The 20,063-nt window shown below is 40.1% G+C and overlaps 1 protein-coding gene across 4 annotated transcripts in view; it reads right to left on the bottom strand.

The window, feature by feature from the left end:
* The window catches only part of ACER3 (alkaline ceramidase 3), a 159,647-nt gene that overhangs the window by 38,343 nt on the left and 101,241 nt on the right, over positions 1–20,063 (bottom strand). For all 4 annotated transcript variants that reach the window (XM_017893547.1, XM_017893546.1, XM_017893549.1 and 1 more), the window contains 3 exons: positions 15,254–15,306; positions 6,521–6,602; positions 1,358–1,393 (listed from right to left, as the gene is read on the bottom strand). In XM_017893547.1, coding sequence (XP_017749036.1) covers positions 1,358–1,393; positions 6,521–6,602; positions 15,254–15,306 — 171 coding nt within the window. The remainder of the gene's footprint in view (positions 1–1,357; positions 1,394–6,520; positions 6,603–15,253; positions 15,307–20,063) is intronic.

Raw genomic sequence — 20,063 nt, 5'->3', positions numbered from 1 at the left:
GCTGCTGTGTCTGGCCAACTTTGTTTTTTATACTGTTAATAAAACTTTCTAAATAAAAGAGTAATTACATAATGGCATAATTTCAACAAGAAAGTGATGATGTCTTTTTTTTTTTGAGACAGAGTCTCATTCTGTTACCCAGGTTGGAGTGCAGTGGTACGATCTCGGCTCACTGCAACCTCTGCCTCCTGGGTTCAAGTAATTCTCCTGCCTCAGCCTCCCAAGTAGTTGGGATTACAGGTGCACACCACCATGCCTGGCTAATTTTTGTATTTTTAGTAGAGATGGGCTTTCACCATGTTGGCCCGGCTGGTCTTGAACTCCTGACCTCAACTGATCCACCCACCTCGGCCTCCCAAAGTGCTGGGATTACAGGTGTGAGCCACCACGCCTGGCCATGAGGATGTCTCTTCTGTAGCATTTATTTTAGTTCATCCACCTGCAACTGACCTGGAGAAAAGCAAGGCATAATAATGTGGTTATAGAATATATTTCAAAAGCCAGGTTCCAGTTAGATGATTATTGTATAGCTTGAATTGTAAAAGTTACAAGAACATTAGTAAATGTTTATATAAGCACAAAATATTTTAAAACTGTGGCACTTCTGAAAAGCATGCTTATTTATTCATTTTTGTTTGCTAGTTTGTTAAAAGAATGTTGAAAAGGAGTCAGACAAATCTAGGTTATAATCCTGGTTCTCCCCCTTAATAACTGTGTCACCTTAGGGCAATTATTTAATATTTCTGAGCTCATTTTCCTTGAAATGTATATAATAATTCCCAATTAGTTGGACTGTTGGTGAGATTAGAAGTCTGTGTAGTAGTGAGCATAGTACCACCAGGCATGTGGCAGCACTCAAAGGCCTGCTTCTTTATTTCACTCTGGTTTCATAATGGCATGCACTTAAATCACCATTTCCTACAATAACGTTTCCTGTGTCTGCTTCCTTCAATGTACATCACCTCCCATGTCAAAAATGCATTAAAATATATTAGGGGGGAAGTGTTCAAGGAATTTTCAGTCTGTCTTTTCTAGATGTCATAAAAAGAATTTATGTGTATGTGCATAATGCTTTCTGGTTCTTTCTGCTTATAATGGCAATGTTGCACCTGTATTACTGAATACCAACAGCCAGCTGGACGTGCACATTGGCTATCCCAGGTATATTCCTGTTACCTACACTTAGCTCCTGTAAGCATTTGAGTTTGCAACCTCTCTTAAACACTGAACTTTCTTAGAACATCTACCACTTCATTAAAAAATTTTTTTATCTGCATATCATTTCTTAGACAAGGAAATCACAAAGCAGCCATGTATCGTTAAACAATCTAATGTGTAATAATTTACAAAAAATTACCTGATGGAATATCGGCTCTTTTACCTTAAGGTAAACCTGCAAAATATTAGAAAAACACATGTGAATGAAGTACATTATGAAGGGAAGAAAAACCAATTCCAACTACTCTGCGAATCCCAAACCTCTTCTGCTTCCCCCATCTTACTCGGATTTGAATCCAGCCATGTAAAAGCAATCAGATCAAGTGGCATGCCACAGGAAGGCTGGGAGCTACAGGAGGATTTCCTTAGTGCTAGCCCTGTTATGGTGAGCAGAATGTTTTAGATCGGTTGTGGACCACTCCAAACTCTGCATCAGTATCAAGGAGGGATAAGGATACATGGATACTCATGAGGAGTGAAGAAGTTATGTTGACAATCCCCGTAGCAGATCTGTTCTACAACAGAGAGAACACCGGACTTAGAGATAGGAGTAAATTTCAGCCTCTGCCACTTACTTGCTACATGCCTTGGACAAGTTATTTAACTAAAAGACGTATCTTTCCTCTTCTGGATAATGAACAATAATAGTGGTGAGGAATGATAAGCTAAAATACCTGAAAGTGTCTAGCATACAGTAGGTGCTCAGTAAGTGAAGACATTTAAAACAAATTTCTTGTGCTTTCTTATGCTTCCAGAAATCTCTAACTCACCTTTCCAGATGCATTCGCAGTTACACAAACCCTAGTTGTAGGTTCCAATGTCATGTGGATGATTACGCTCAATGCCTAGTTAAGATTTAACAGGTATGTATTGCCCTACAGGAGCACAATTTTTAAATGATATGGTACAGGGGAATCAAAATTCAAGTCATAACCCTGCCATGACTCTCATCACTTGCAAGACACAGTTCAAATTTCTTAGCCTTTCTGTTTGGTCTCACTATTGTCTTCTTATCTCCTCCTCATCCAAGTCTCCAGAAAGTACTGTGCTTCCTAAAATGTGCTAGTTTCACGCTTCTGTATTTTTAAACATGCTGCTCTTTACTTTGTTCAGAAATCCTCCTCTACTTATTAATCATCTTTTAGGATTCAACTCAAACTATACCTCCTTCTTGAAGCCTTTTCTGATCCTTTCTCTATACAGCAGAAGCAACCAGTCACCCTCCTTTCTACCATTACTCTTCATGTATAAACTTTGTGGCATTTAATAGTTTGTTTTTTCTCCCTACAAGACTATGATATCTTTGATACTAAGTACTGGATTTAGATATTTCTATATCCTCATTTAATGTAGCAATCCCATAAAATTTTATATAATTTTACTATTTGGCTACAAAATTTATTTCTTCTGGAAGAAGTTTCTACCCTCAGTACAAACAAACAAACAAAAAAACCCCAGATTATTTCCTTTAAGCATTGTGAATTTTAAAAGTATGATGTGTATGAGATATTATATATCTGTAACTCTAAACCCAGTAAAGGAGAATGCTTTTAATCTCTGAAATTTCTTATTTCAGAATACTAATTTCCATTTATATAGGTAATGCTATCAGATTCCCATTGTGACTAATAAAAGAAATGCAAAAGGACATGCCTCATGCCTCTTAAAGACATTTTTTGTTTGTTTGTTTGTTTTGAGACGGAGTCTTGCTCTGTCACCGAGGCTGGAGTGCAGTGGCATGATCTTGGCTCACTGCAACCTCGGCTTCCCAGGTTCACACCATTCTCCTGCCTCAGCCTTCCCAGCAGTTAGGACTACAGGCGCCTGCCACCACGCGTGGCTAATTTTTTTGTATTTTTAGTTGAGACAGGGTTTCACCATGTTAGCCAGGATGGTCTCGATTTCCTGACCTCGTGATCCACCCACCTCGGCCTCCCAAAGTGCTGGATTACAGGTGTGAGTCACCGTGCCCAGCCTTAAAGACATTTTTTAAAGCAAATAATTATGGAGTCCTTCCTATGTGTTAGGTATTGATTTTCACAACTAACATAAAATATATACTATTTTCTTCATTTAACAGATAAAGGGAACTAAGGCTTATAGAGATTAAGTAATTTGCAAGATCCCAAAGTTTTTAAGTAACCTGGATCCAAACTTAAATCTGACTTCAAAGTCTCTCTCTCTCACCAATTCTCTATGTAAACTTGATTGGCCAGGCAAGTCACTGACAATCTCTAGACTTGATTCTCTTCTTTCATATCATAACAAGACTTCATTTCACCTCTGAAATTCTACAATTCTTTCATGATTAACCAATATGTAGTTGATATGGTTTGGCTGTATGCCCACTGAAAATCTCATCTTGAATTGTAATCTGAATTGTAATCCCTGCGTGTTGGGGAAGGGACTTTGTGGGAGGTGAACAAATCATGGGGGTGGTTCTCCCATGCCCTATGCTGTTCTCATCATAGTGAGTGAGTTCTCATGAGATCTGATGATTTTATAAGGAGCTTCTTCCCCCTTCACTCTGCACTTCTTTCTCCTGCCACCATGCGAAGAAGGATGTGTTTGCTTCACCTTCCACGATGATTGTTAAGTTTCCGGAGGTCTCCCCAGCCATGCGGAACTGTGAGTCAATTAAACTTCTTTCCTTTATAAATTATCCAGTCTTGGGTATTTCTTTATAGCAGCATGAGAATGGACTAATACAGTAGTTTAGGCAAAGTAATGTGGAAACGAGTAAATAGTGTATATGTGCCCTTTCAGCCTCCTATTCAACATCTCAACTAACTGAAATCTAGCTTCTGCCTCCATCAATTTACTACTGACAGCATCCTCATTAAGGTTACCTGGTCTTCCAACTGAAAATTTCTATTAGCTCTCAATCTTCATTGTACTCATCCTTTCAGAGGCAACTCTTCTTCCATTTTTTGCTTCTAGAAATCTTTGTACTCCATGACATCAGGCTCTCTGAGCTTTCTTATATCCCTGATTGCTTGTTCTCAGTCTCTTTTGCTAGCTCCATTTCTTCCACCTAGTCCTCAAATGTAAGTATTTCATTAGGTTGTACTTCTAGTCTTTGTCTGTTTTTAGACAGGGTCTCACTCTGTCATCCAGGCCAGAGTGCAGTGGCACAATCATGGCTCACTGAAGCCTTCAACTCCTGGGCTGAAGCGATCCTCTCACCTCAGCTTCCTGAGTAGCTGGGACTACAGGTGCATGCCACCACATCCAGCTAATTTAAAAAAAGTGTTTTGTAAAGACAAAGTCTCACTATGTTGCCCAGCTGGTCTTGAACTTCTGGGCTCAAGCAGTCCTCCCATCGTGGCCTCCCAAAGTGCTGGGATTTCAGGTGTGTGCCACTGTGCCTGGCCCCTTTAGTCATCTTAACGGCCCATGCTACTTTTTCAGGTCATCTATTCTCACATTTTTGTACTATCTATACCCTGACAATTCTCAAATCTACATCTTTAGTCCAGCCTAACTGTTAAGCCTCAGATGTCATTAATGTCAGGCACCTCAATCTTAACACATTTCATATTGAATTTATCTCTACCCCCACCCCATGGTGCAAACCTACTCATTACCTATCCTGCAAAAACTGTTCATCCTCCAAGTTTCCTGTTTTGATTAAAGACATACTATCTATCCTGACAACCAGGCCAGGAGTCATTCTAGACAACTCATTTTTACTCTACTTTCACCCCCTCTACTATGACGTGGGTCACATATCCTGCAGTTTGTTATTTATGACCATTTCTTTTCAACCCCACAGCTATATTACTTTCACCTGAGTCTCATATCTTACTAAAGCAAATACAAAAGTCCCTGGGTCTAGCCTCATACTCCTGTAATCCAGCCTCCATAACCAGAGCAATCTTTCTAAAACACATATCTGATTACATCTTCCCTTTAAACTAGTAATTGGCTCCACACTACCTTTTTTCTTTTCTTTTCTTTTTTTTTTGAGACAGAGTCTCACTCTGTCGCCCAGGCTGGAGTGGAGTGGCACGATCTCAGCTCACAGAAGCCCCCGCCTCCTGGGTTCAAGCAATTCTCCCACCTTAGCCTCCTGAGTAGGTGGGATTACAGGGGCATGCCACCATGCCCGGCTAATTTTTCCATTTTTAGTAGAGACAGGGTTTCACCATATTGGCCAGGCTGGTCATGAACTCCTGACCTCAAGGTGATCCACCAGCCTCGGCCTCCCAAAGTGCTGGGATTACAGGAGTGAGCCACCATGCCTAACTGCTCCACACTACTTCGAGGATAAAAATTTGAACTCTTAAACAAAGCATACAAGGGTATTTATAATCTGACATCTGTCTAATTCACTAGACTCATTCACTGCTCTTCAATTACTATATGTTCCAGCCATATTAAATCTTGCCCAATTCTACCAGTGGTGTTGATTTAATGAGACAATAAAGATAAAGTACATGGTTACAATATCTGGCATATAGTAAGTGATTGAAAATGGTAGTTCACTATGTTGTTTCAAAGTTCTCTGCCTATGAACAAACAATAGTGCTATCTACAAATGCTTCACCACACTCTTGCCCAGGGGCCTGATGAGCTCCTAATCATCAGTTAAATTCTAGTTCAGATGCCTCCTCTTGAAAGCTTTCCTTGACCCATGCATGAAGGCTTGATTGAACCTCCTTTATCTCATCACCATAGAAGTAGTTTTTACCCCTATTATTACAGTTATTATCTTTTGATGCAATTCTTTGTGTACATGCCTAAAATCTCTAATAGAATGAGCTTCTCACAGATAGCAACTGCTTTTTAATCATTTCTGTATTTCTAGTGCTTGACATGGTAAGTTTTCAATAAATGTTTTTTGAAATAAATATTTTCATAATATAAAATGCAATTTACTTGAGGAAAAAAAGCATTAATGTAGGATTAGAAGTGACTAGCTATCTCAACTTACTAGGGAAAAGTTAACCATTAAAACATTAACATTAGGACCAATGGAGCAGAGCCAATCTCTCATTTTTAACAAATAGGAGCTAATATGTCCATCTATGAGAAAATTAATTTTCCCTATTGCTGCTAATATTTGCTTTTTTCTTTTCCCCTTTAAAAACTAAACAGAGTTTTAAAAGTATTTCAACTACAGTGAGAAGTAACATTTGAACAGGGAACAAGGGAGCAATATTTGTCAGTGTGATATTCCCGTTTTGTGTAGAAAGATTTCAGTTTGACAGCATAAAGCAAATACTGGAAGTAAAATATGCCAAACTCTACAAATGGTGAATTTACATGCTTAATCTGTTAGAAACAAAATATGACTTACTGTGGTTACTATTAAACTGAATAGAACTAAGGTAAAAAGCAGATGGTAGTTTACTGAGTTCTTGATCTTGAAACATTCAAACCTTGAAAAAAAGAGAAAGAAACTTTTAAAAGAATATATAAGTAGGAACATAAATAGAATGCTGCTTTACCACTTGCCTGTGTCTCTCGATGATCAAGTGATACCCATCATTTCTTTCCACTCGTAGTCTTAGAAAACCTGCACTGCCTATTATCCTCTAAGAGGCTGGAAGGACTAGGAGTAGACACATGACTTAAGCTGGGACAATGAAAGGCTCTCACCTGAAAGTCTGGAGTTTGGGAGGGAGAGACTGAATCAATTCAGTATAGAGAGTCAGCTGGGCGCGGTGACCCACGCCTGTAATCCTAGCACTTCCGTAGGCCAGTGCAGGAGGATCCCTTGAGCGCAAGAGTTCGAGACCACCCTGGGCAACAAATTGAGACCCTCTCTCTACAAAAAATAAAATAATTAGTGGGCATGGTGGTGCATGCCTGTAGTCCCAGCTACTCGGGAGGCTAAGGTGGGAGGAGAGCTTGAGTCTGGGAGATAGAGGGTCTGGATGACAGAGCAAGACCCTGTCTCCAAAAAAAAAAAAAGTATAGAGAGTCAAAGTCATATGGACTCAAGGTCTGAGGCTGATATTTGGGGGCAGCCAAATTGAATGAAGAAGTAGATGAATGAGCAGAAGGTTTGAATAGATATATATCTCAATCTGCAGGGAGAGAAAAATAGAGCAGACACAAAGAGGTAAAGCCATGTGGAGGGGAAGGAATGGCAAAATGGCAAAAAGAGGGAAGGGGGAAGAATCTGCCCTTCCAGTTCTAGTAAGGTGGGGCTATACTTCCTGCTATTGGGTCCCATATAATTTCCTCACATCCTTACAATAACTAAGGATACAATAAATAAGGATATAATTTCCTCATATCCTTACAATAAATAAATAATCTCTCCTAATTCAAGCTAGCTTGAACCGGTTTCTGTATCTTGCAACTAATGATTCCTAAGGAACATTATTGGAGAAAATACCAGTCTATCATAATTGTCTCTTTCCTTATCCATCTCCTCAACTAGCCTGAGAATTCCTTGTGTGCAGGAATAAATTTTATTTTTTCATATATCTAGCACAAAGATAATGCTTAACACATAGGAGGTATCCGGTAAATATCCAAATATGAACAGACAATTGGCCATCAGTGAGTATCCAATCCAACCTTTGAGGACTGTGACTTGGTATAGGCAGCAAGAGTGTTCTCTCAGTTTGCTATTGGCTGTGGGAATTGGACCAACTCTTATTTTCTTGTTTGTAAGGAAAGGTGGTTAGAAGAGGCACTTTCTAATATCTCTTTTACCTTTAAATTTTGCGACTTGGATAATGATGAAAATATTAGGTGAAATATTAGTTTTTACTTTTAAACTCTATTATTCCAAATTCTAAAGCAAGTTATCTATTAAGAAACCAAGGTCTTTATGAGGCCTGGCTTGTATTTATTACCATGGTTATTTCACTTTATTACATATAGTCACTGTCTTATCTGTCCCCTTCCTCAGACAATGAGTTCCTTGACTCTGTATATACAGAGTCTAGGATCATGCCTAAAATAAAGGAGGTTTTCCAGTACATGTTTCACAAATGAACAAGCACACAGAAGGCGAGACAGATTTAAAAATCATTAGAGGCCGGGTGCGGTGGCTCACGCCTGTAATTCCAGCACTTTGGGAGACTGAGGCGGGAAGATTGCTTGAGGTCAGGAGTTTGAGACCAACCTGGGCAACATGGCGAAATCCCGTCTCCACAAAAATTCAAAAATTAGCCGGGCATGGTGGAGCACACTTGTAGTCCCAGCTACTGGGGAGGCTAGGTAGGAGGATGACTTGAGCCTGAGATGAGGAGGTTGCAGTGAGCCAAGATCGTGCCAATGCACTCCAGCCTGGGTGAGAGCCAGACCTCATGTCAAAAAAGAAAAAAAGCAATACTATTGAAAATAGCATCCTACCCATGAAAAACAGAGGGTTAAATTTCACAAAGATCTGTTCACTTAAAATCACAAAACGTCACTGAGATAAATTAAAGGAACCTAAATAAATGGAGAAATATACCACATTCATGGTTTGGGAGACTTAGTATTGTTAAGATATTAACTTTCCTCAAACTGGTCTATAGAGTCGAAGAAATTACAGTCAATCTTCCAGCAGACTATTTTATAAAAATTGACAAGCTGACTCTAAAATTTATGTGGAAATGCAAAGGGCCTAAAATTTCCAAAGCTACACTGAAAAAGAACAAAATTGGAGGACTTACTCAGTAACTGAGTTCAAGATTTACAATAAAGCTACAGTAACTACACAGTATGAGGATACACACAGTGATCAATAAAACAGAATCGAGAAAAATGTCAAGATAATTTAATGCAGAAAGAATAATCTCAAAGATGGTTCTGGAACAACCAGATACTGGTAAAAAAAAAACATGATCTTTGACAAAACTAACTCAAAATGTATCATGGACCTAAATGTAAAATAAAGTTATAAAACTTCTAGAAAAAATAAACAAACAAAATATCTTTGATCCTGGGAAGGCAAAGATCTATTAGGACACAAAACACTATTCATAAACATTTAAAAAATAAATTGGATTTCATAACAATTTAAAACTTCCGTTCTCCAAGAGACATTAATTGAAAAGAGAATTCACAGACTGGAAAAAATACTTAAAACACAAATATCTGACAGTACTTGAACCCAAAATACATAAAGAATTCTTACAATTCAAAAAGAAAAAAAGCTAGTTTATAAAAATGGGGGCTGGGTGCAGTGGCTCATGCCTGTAATCCCAGCACTTTGGGAGGCCGAAGCAGGCAGATCACGAGGTCAAGAGATTGACACCATCCTGGCCAACATGGTGAAACCCCGTCTCTACTAAAATACAAAATTAGCTGGGGTGGTGGCAGGCACCTGTTGTCCCAGCTACTTGGGAGGCTGAGGCAAAAGAATCACTTGAACCCAGGAAGTGGAGCTTACAGTGAACTGAGATCATGCCACTGCACTCCAGAATGGCAACAGAGTGAGACTCCATCTTAAAAAAAAAAAAAGGAAAAAGGTTTGAATAGATAGTTCTCAATATAACATATACAAATGGACAATTAGAATATAAAAAGATGCACATCATTAGTCACTAAGACAATACAAATTAAAACAGCACAGAGATAGTATATCATACCCACTAGAATGACCAAAATAAAAAAGACTGATAATACCAAGTCTTGGCAAGGATATGGAGCAAATGGAATTTTCATATATTGCCAGTAGAACCATAATAAGGTGCAACTAAATTGAAAAACAGTTTGGCAGTTTCCTATAAAGTAAAACATATACTTACCATACAATACAGAAATTCCACTTCTAGTTATATAACCAAGAGAAATGAAGTCATATATCCATACAAAGACTTGTTAACAGGTGTACATAATCCTTTTATTCATAGTAGCCCCAAACTGGCAACAACCTTAATGTTCAACACTGGTAAACAGTATAAAATGGACTACTACTAATGATATATGTAACAACATAGATGAATGTATTCATCAGAAGTAATTGGCAAATTAGTGCCCTCAAAAAATATTACACTGAATAAAAGAAGCCAGTTACAAAAGAGTACATATGGTATAATTTCTTTTATATAAAATTCCAGAGCAGACAAACTAATCTATAATTATAGAAAGGAGATCAGTGGTGGTCTGGAGGCCAGGGTAGGGGTCAGTATTCACTGTAATGGGTCAGAAAAGAATGTTCTAAAGTGATAGAAATGTTCTGTTTCTCTTTCTTGCCATAAGGGTAATGGGTACATAGAAGTATACATTTGTCAAGACTCATCAAACCATACACTTAAACTGGGTGCATTTAATTCCATGTAAACTATGTGTCAATACAGTGGATTAAAAATTATTTCACCCCTTTCATTTCCTTCTATGTGTCACTTAAAGCGTACTACAGCAGGGTCTTTCTGAATGGGGGAATATGAGCATAAATAGATACTGCAGAAGATTGCCGAGGAAAGATTAGAATCAAGAGACATGCTTTTTGAGAAACAAAAGCTTTGCCAATAAGTTTGTTTTATAAACAATTAAATCATTTATTTTAATCTTTATGGGGAATTTATAAGTACTATAACCTCCGCTTTTACAAATGAAGGAACAAAGATTAAGTGACTTATTTAAGCTCATTCAGTTACTAAATATCAGAGCTGGAAATTGAACTACAGTATCAGTATCCTTATCTTCTAAGTAATATCTGCTGTTCCCTAGCATTAACACTGTTTTTTCTTTCTTTCCTTCTTTCTTTCCTTCCTTCCTTCCTTTTTTTTTTTTTTTTTTTTTTTTTTTTTTTTTTGAGACAGGGTCTTGCTCTATCCCCTAGGCAAGAGGGCAGTGGTGACACAATCATAACTCATTGCAACCTCGACCTCCTGGGGCTCAGGCAATCCTCCTGCCTTAGCCTCCTGTGTAGCTGGGACCACAGGTGTGCACCATCATGTGAGCTAATTGTTTAAATTTTTTTGTAGTGACAAGGGTCTCACTATACTGCCCAGGCTGGTCTTGAACTCCTGGGCTCAAGCAATACTCCTGCCTTGGCCTTCCAAAGTGCTGGCATTACAGATGTGAGCAACTGTGCCGGCTCTTAGCACTAATACTTAAGAGTTCTTTGTACCCATTATATGATGGTTATCTGATTCAATATAGTCATAATTGCTAGCTCAAGAATATCTTCTCCTAAAGATATATAAACATCAGAATAGTTTTTAAAATATGTTATTAAAGGAGTTTACCTTATTTTTTTAGAACAAGGTGATAAACTATGGATCAAGAGCCAATCTCTTGGCCTGAGCCTGTTTTTTTGTTAGTTTGGTATTGTTTTTTGTTTTTCTTGAGACAGGGTCTCCCTCTGTTGCCCAGGCTGAAGAGCAGTGGCACAATCATGGTTCACTGCAGCCTCAACCTCCTGGGCCCAAGTGATTCTCCCACCTCAGCCTCCCAGGTAGTTGGGATTATAGGCAATACACTACCATGCCTGGGTAATTTTTTAATTTTTGTAGAGACGAGGTCTCCCTATGTTGCCTAGGCTTATCTTGAACTCCTGGGCTCAAGCGATCCTCCCACCTTGGCCTCCAAAAGTGTTGGGATTACATGTGTGAGCACTGTGCCCAGCTAAACCTGTTTTTAAAATAAAATTTTACTGGAACAAATGAGTCATATTCATTTATTTACATATTATATGTGGCAGCTTCCAAGCTACAGCAGCAGAGTTGAAGAGCTGCAACAGAGACTCCTGTCCCACAAAGCCTAAAATATTTACAATCTGGCCCTTTACAGAAAAAGTTTTCTGATCCCCGTTCTACATCTTTTTTTTATGGGGGGACAGGGTCTCACTCTGTCACCCAAGCTAGAGTGTAGTGGTGCCATCTCAGCTCACTGCAGCCTCTGCCTCCTGGGTTCAAGCGATTCTCCCACCTCAGCCTCTCAAGTAGCTGGGACTACAGACACACATCACCACGCCTGGTTAATTTTTTGTAGTTTTACTAGAGACAGGTTTTCACCATGTTGGCCAGGTTGCTGTTCTATATCTTCGTACCTAACTTTGAAATAGGGCTTGATGCCACATGGGTCATAGCAGCTAGATGGGCATTCTTACTTTGATTGTTTCTGGATAAAGATCAGTCTTAGTAAAGGTAAGAGCCAACAGTGATACAGTTGATTATAGCTAACTAAAAATAAAAGAAAAAAACCCTTTCAATTACTTTAGTGTGTACCATTAACTTTGAGAGAGGTATCAGGAAGCAGAAGTCAGATATGAACTGCTTTAAATTGTGGCTTCACCACTTAAAAGTGTCTCAGGATCCTTAGGGTGTTGCTTTTCTAGCTGGAAACCTCTGTGGCTGGTGGCACCTTTGCCAGAGTTTTGTTCTGGCCCACTGGGCTCATTCTGCCCACTCGGTCTGGCAGGCTGCACTTGGCTCATGCTAACAGCCTGGATCCCATGCCTGCTAAGGGGAAGCCAGGCATGGAGCAGTGAGAGGTGTGTGAATGGGCAAGCTTGGGGTCTGATCACTGTGTACAGCCAGGCACACTGGCTGTTGTAGCAGGGCGGGCAGCTTCAGAAGCCAGCAAAGGCACTGTCTCCATGCAAGCCTGTGGTTTGATCAGATACACCGTAAGCATCTTCCACTGTGGGCACCCACATCTGGACAAGGGGAATGCTTGGTGCCTGGAAACTTGGAGATGCCAGAAACCACCAAGCCCCAAAAAGGGTGTCACAGCCCTGGCTCCCAGAGCCCCTAGGTCTGGGCTCTCCGAAGGGCCACAGCTCTTCTCTCCTTCTCATCGCCTGCAACATGGCAAGTGTGGGAGAGGGATATGTTTCAGCCCTGTTTGTGTTACATCTCTTTCAGTCCACCATTTGGCAGGTCCTAAGTTCTTGTCCTGCATCCAGGAAGAATGAGGTATGTGGACAACTGAAGGGTAAGCCAGGTGGAGAGGAGCTTTATTGAGTGACAGAACAGTTCTTGGGAGACCCAAAGTGGGTAGCTCCTATCTGCAGGCAGGTCATCCCAACGAATGTCCAGCTCTCAGTGGAGAGGAGACCCAGAGTGGGTAGCTCCTATCCGCAGGTGGATTCTCCAGTCATCTGCCTGAGTCTGGCTGGGTCTGGGGTTTTTATGGGCTTAGAAGGGAGGAAGTGAGTTCTGACTGATCCATGGATGGCCATGGGAGGGCTTGGAAAAAGCACTATAAGTTATCACTGTGGGCCACAGACTCCACCTGTAACTGACAGCCTGGCCCCCAGGCTTCAGGCTGTCCCCGGCTTGAAGGCGTAGCTTCACTGGGGACTGCCCCTTGCTGCCCAGGAGCCTGTCTGCCTCCTGCCGCCATCAATGTATGGCCCAATTGCCCAGGCTGTTCTTGCAGAGGGGTGCCTGCAGGCCCATGCCAAGCTGCCCTCATTCCCCGCCTCGGCCTCCCTCCCATGCTTGTTGGTGCCCGAAGTCCAGAGGGGGCTGAGGTGGCAGGGGGCTGGCATGTCAGCACCACCCCAAGCACATGCACACCTTGCCAGGTTACGATAGCACCTGGGCTCGGTCACAGCTTTGCTCTGTCTTGGAGTGGGTGCTGGGAGCGGAGAGAGGCCAGGCAGTGGGAGCAGGCACTTTCAAGCCTGCAGGGGCAAGGGGCTTCCTGGAACTCCAAGAGTGCAGGGATGCCCAGGTCCAGAGCTGTGGCTGGGCAGCTGCAGCTATGCCCAGGAGTGTGGGGCTCCTGCCCCACCAACTCAGTAGGGGACAGGGTTCCCACCTGTTCCCTGCCCCCACCAGCTCTGCCTCCCCTGCTGCAGCCAGCATCTTTGCAGTGGCTGCTCTAACTGGGCTGCTGCTGCCCTCAAAAGCCTTGTTACTAGGGCCTGACTCAGGCATGTGGGTCCCCACATAAGCTAGTAATTTTTTCCCCCTCCAAACACATATTCTTAACATACTTGTCCAACATTTAGAGAAGGCTGATGCTGCAGGATAATGGGTAAAGGAGGCTTTCCTCTCATGTTCCCAGTGACTTAGCTAGAGCCCAAACCTGCATACCCTAACTTACTCAAATAGAAGACCTATAGCTAACCTCAACCACCCTCCTTAGAAGGCACATTATTTGATCATGCAGTACAGGAAGGGTCCCACTTCTACACTTCTTCCACATACCCAGGCAGCCTATCGAAGTGTTCTTCCAACCTCTCCTTGAGAGGAATTATGATCATTGTAATTTTCTCCATCATGATACATTTCCAGGGATATTTCAGTGTTCCTTAGAGACTGTTTATCTGGACAGTGGTCTGGCTGGTATGCTTTTAAATCAAGCTCTGTTTTTGTCCATAGACAAGTTACTACATTTCTCTGTGCTTTACTTCCTTGTCTATAAAATGGGGACAATACCCATTTATCTTGCATAGTTGTTGAGAATTAGAGATGGCATTATACACTGCCTAGCACAGTACAAAGTAGACAAATATTAGCATTTATTAATGTTACTATCATAATCATTTTTATCTTACAAGATTGATTTTTTTTCCCTGACATTCAGAAAATGCAAATTAACTTGATAATAAAGTAAACAGAATATAATACAGTAAGAGAACTTTTGGATTGGGAATGGCCTGTAAACTGTTTCCATATTTGTAAATAATCAATCAAAATAAGTATATTCTTGAGAGCATTTAGTCTACCTTAGAATAAGAAAACAAGTGTCTATTTAAAAGATAACTTCAAACAAAAAGGAGATTAAGTTGACATGATCACTATACAACTAGAAGTGTACCTCACTTTTCTGGTAAGCTTCTTGTTAAACTATATTGTAGAATACAGAAACTTTATCTGAAAACTTTTATGGCATAATATGAAAATCTTTATCTAAATTTGTATACATTATTCACTTGGGAAAGGCAAATTATGCAATTCAAGCTATTTAGATTCTATCTAAATTGGCTACAGGGTTTTGAGATCACAAAAGTTAATAAACAACATTATTATAACTTCCCAGAAATTATACTCTATTTAAAATGTATAATCTTCTACACTATTATAATATTCTAGTAACATAAATGTATCAGTTTTATTAATCCACTATGAGGTAAATATAAACTTTTAAATATATCAAACAATGAAATTTTAAAAGTACTTACATGCAGTACACAAATATGCAACAGCTGTATATCATTGGGAGTTCATCCAGTAGCTATAAGAAACAAAGAAAGATAACAGGCTTGAATATCATGGAGCAGCAATTATTATGCAAATCAAAATAAGACATCAAAATGATTAAGATTTTCAGCTCTTAGATTAGGTACAGAGGCTCACACCTGTAATCCCAGCACTCTGGGAGGCCAAGGTTGGAAGATCGCTTGAACTTAGGAGTTTGAGATCAGCCAGAGTAACACAGTAATACCCTGTCTCTACAAACACTTAAAAAAAAAAAAAAAAAATCAGCAGGGCATGGTAGTGGCATGTGCCTGTAGTCCCAGCTACTTGGGAGGCTGAGGCAAAAGATCGCTTGAGCCTGAGAGGTCAAGGCTGCAGTGAGCCATGATTGCACCACTGCACTCCAGCCCGGGCAAAACAGCAAGATCCTGTCTCAAAAAAAAAAAAAAAAGTTTTAGCTCTTATTTCATTTCTTTTACTAATTCTTTTTATGTATTTATCATCAAATTTACTCTGAGTATGTGTGTGTAGTTTACTGTTTTTGAACAAACAAGGTTATTATCCAAGTGTCCTAATGTACATACCTAAGCAGGGTACCTGACTCACTATTCCTGCAGGGCAGACTTGTCATTGCGCTGCTCATATCATCTGGTATTACAAACTATGATATTGCACCTCCAGAAAAAAATGATGTCCATCGTCTGTAGGTCCATAGGTCCTATCAGTATTCTTTTGCATTTCCATCCTTCCTATATCACCTTAAATGGATAAAGTGACTACTAACATACATAAGAAGAGGTATTAATGACCAGGGAAATAATATTATTAATCCAAGTAAAGTATATCTCTGAGAAATAACATTTACTATTATTATTAGCAATGATAATAGTAGTAGGAATAATAATTACAGCCATTATGTGTTAAACTGCAAACTAGACACTAAGCTAGGTGTTGTAGATACCAATCTTACAGAGTTTATTTATCACTAGATACACATTTAATTAATTCTTTATGTGCCAAGTAATGTGTTAAGAGCTGAGGATACAATTATAAGACACAGTCACTGCCTTCAAGGAGTTCACATTCTAATTAGAGGTTAAGGGACTGAAAGCTTAGAGTAAGGATTCCAACAAAAGGAGCACACAAAAGCCAAAGAAAGTGATGGCAGGAATGAAATGAAATGGGGTGGTGGAGAACAGCATTCTAGGAAGTAGGAAGAGAGCTTATGTAAAGTGAATGATGTATTCTGGTAAATTATCAGAATTATGAAAAAATAGCATTTGTGCAAGTTAACTATTTTTAGTCATTATTTATTTATTTATTTATTTTTGAGACAGAGTCTTGCTCTGTCACCCAGAGTGCAATGGCACGATCTCAGCTTGAATGAGGTCTGTGGATTACATGTAGTAATAAATCAATGTTAATTATTGATTTTGTTGGTAGTATTGTGGTTATGTAGGTGAGGTTTTTTTTTAAGAAATAACTTACATACCATAAAATTCACCCCTTTTTTTTTCACCCCTTCATACCACAGTAAAAATTTATATCCCTTCTCTTCTTCACTAATTAAGTTTCAACAATGTTTGGCTTTCAGTTCTTCACATTTCTTTCCTACCACAGGACCTTTGCATGTGCTGTTTCTTCTACTTAAGCTTCTCCTCTTCCCCCAGTCCCCCTTTACCTTAATCACTTCTGGATATTTTTCAGGTTTCATTGTATGTGCCACTCCTTCACCCTAAGGATCCTGAGATACTTTTAAGTGGTGGAGCCACAATTTAAAGCAGTTCATATCTGACTTCTACTTCCTGATACCTCTCTCAAAGTTAATGGTACACACTAAAGTAATTGAAAGGTTTTTTTCTTTTTAGTAAGCTATAACCAACTATATCACTGATAGCTCTTACTTTTACTAAGACTGATCTTTATCCAGAAACAATAAAAGTAAGAATGCCACCTAGCTGCTATGACCCATGTGGCATCAAGCCCTATTTCAAAGTTAGGTAAGAAGATGTAGTACAGCAGCCTGGCCAACATGGTGAAAACCTGTTCCATCTACCTTTTTGCAGAAATTGACAAGCTGATCCTAAAATTCATATGAAAATGCAAGGGACCCACAGTAGCTAAAACAATCTCAATAAAGAACAACAAACTTGGAATACACTCTCCAATTTCAAAACTTACTACAAATCTACAGTAATCAAGGCTATGTGGTAATAGCATAAGAATAGATATATAAGTCAATAGAATAGAATTGAGAGCTGATAAACTCACACATTTATGACCAGTTGATTTTCAGTCAGAGTGTTAAGACAACTTAATAAGGAAAGAACAGTCTTTTCAACAAATGGTTTTGTGACAATTAGATATCCAAGTACTAAAGAATGAAGCCAGACCCCTACCTCACACCACATAAATAATTAACTCAAAATTGACCAAGACCTAAATGTAAGACCTATACTCTTAGGCAAAAACACAGATAGAAATATTCACGACCTTGGATTAGGCAATAGTTTTTTAGCTATGATACCAAAAACATAAGCAACAAAAGGAAAAAAAACACACATACACACACACAGATAAAATGCACTTTGGTAGAACTGAAAACTTTTTTTTTGCATCAAAGGACACTACTAAGAAAGTGAAAAGATGCAACAGGCCATCCATGCTCTAAGCCTGGCAAGGGTCTGCTTGCCTGTGTCCCACATGGTAGAACTCAGCATCTGTAGGGGCCCTCCTAGGGGCAGGTTGAGCTGCCTAGGGGCAGCTCAACCCTGAGCTGGGCGCTCGTGCTTCCCTGGAGCTGGGTGGAGGAGCTGAGGGTGTGGACAGGCATGAGGTATGGACATGCCCATCCCTTTGAGGACCAAGATCATGACCACCATAGAGCAAGCACCCCTGAGGTTCTCAGATAAAAAGTCTGACACCCACTGAGGGTCCAGTCAGGCTCACCAGGCTACTGCAGCAGTCCCAGAAGAAGCAGGGCCAGGCTGAAGCAGTGACACCACAGACTTGGGGCACAGGGGGTATCTCAAGGCTGCTGTAACAAGTCACCATAAATGCAGTGACGCAAAATGGCACAAGCTGATGACAGTTGTGGAGGTCAGAAGTCCAGAATGGGTCTCACTAGGCTGAAATCAAGGGGCCAATTCAGGGGAATCTGTTTCCTGCCTTTCCTGGCTTGCGAGGCCCCATCATGGCTGTCACCTGGGCAGCTGCTCTGCTCCACAGGCCTGGCCTCACTTATGGGGCTTCAAGAACAGTGCCTAGATCATCTGAGAGCCTGTGGCATCACTGTCATGACAAAGGAACATTTGGGATGCACTGGAAGCCCAGAAGTCCAGAGATGGGGATAGGAACCATCAGTTACTATGGGGCACCTTGGGGGTCCCACACACACCACTGTGGGTGTCAGACCCTCACATTGTTGCCACTTTGGGAAGGGGTCAGCAGTTTGCAAAGGACTCTGGACAGCAGCAGGGAGCAGCAATGACACAAGGGTTCCCCCCAACCCCTGACACTGTTCAGACCTTCACCCCCTGGCACATGGAGGAGGTGTCGTGCCCCTGCTTCAGGAAGCCTCGAGGGAGACACATGCACCCTCAGAATTCCCAGTTGGGGGCTCCTCACTGGAGGGCACTGGCAGAAACTGGTGTCAGAAAACAGCAGCACAGAGCGGATCTGGAACAGATCAGGGTATCACAGAAAAGATGCTTCATAAGATGTGTTTTGATGAGGATATTTAAATAAGTGTAATTTAATTGATGTTAAAAAAAAAGTGAAAAGAAAAGTCACAGAAGAAAATATTTGCAAATCATATCTGTATCCAGAGGCTAGTATCTAGAATATAGAATATAGAAAGAAGTCTTACAACTCAATAAGAAAAATACAACTACAGCTATTTTAAAAATAGGCAAAGGATATCAATAGACATTTCTACTATGAAGATATACAAATGGTGTCAATAAGCACATGAAAAGATGTTTAACATTAGTCATTAAGGAAATGCAAATCAAAGTCACAATGGGAGAAACTACTTCATACCCACAAGATGGCTATACTAAAAAGATAAACAGTAACAAGTATTGGCAATGATATGGAGAAGTCGCTGGTGGGGATGTAAATGGTGCAGCCACTTTGAAAACCAGCCTTGCAGCTCCTCAAAAGGTTAAATGACCCAGCAATTCCACTCCTCAGTATAGGTCTAAGAAAACTGAAAACATACATCCACAATGAGGAAAACTAAAAATTTCACCCCAAATATATTTCTTTCATATATTTTGGGACAGTGATTCAGAGGGACTAGAAACCAAAGAACAGCTAAAAAGCTGTCTGTTCTAGAGGAGATGTGCATCTGTAGAGAAAATAAAGTCAAGTAAATAACAGATGCAAACAGGCTTTCTTTGAACCATGCTCCACCCCTTCATCTGGATCTAGGAAGATTAACTGAGAATCTGACACCTTTAAAGGTCTGACAGAAATATTTACCAAAGGCTACCATCTGTTCTTTCTAAGAGCTGCTACCCATGAAGTTTCATCCATATAACAAGCCTGCCTTTGCTAGCCAGGCCTTTCCTCTTCTCTTATAACCTGTCTTGCTACCATAACCTGTTTTGCCAAGCTCCAAGCCCCTATTCTTTGTGTGACCTCAAGATGGTATAAAAGTATCACTCTTTTGGCCATTTGAGTTTTTCATATTTTGTATGCCATGCCCATACACATGTTAATAAGACCTGTATGCCCTTTTTCTTGTTAATCAATCTATCATCTTTTTTTTTTTTTTTTTTTTTTTTTTTT

The sequence above is a fragment of the Rhinopithecus bieti genome, unplaced genomic scaffold (genome assembly GCF_001698545.2).
Source record: "Rhinopithecus bieti isolate Rb0 unplaced genomic scaffold, ASM169854v2 scaffold_23868, whole genome shotgun sequence".
NCBI lineage: Eukaryota > Metazoa > Chordata > Mammalia > Primates > Cercopithecidae > Rhinopithecus > Rhinopithecus bieti.
Note: the sequence above shows the minus strand (reverse complement) of the source record. Positions and strands in the feature narration are given on the sequence as shown.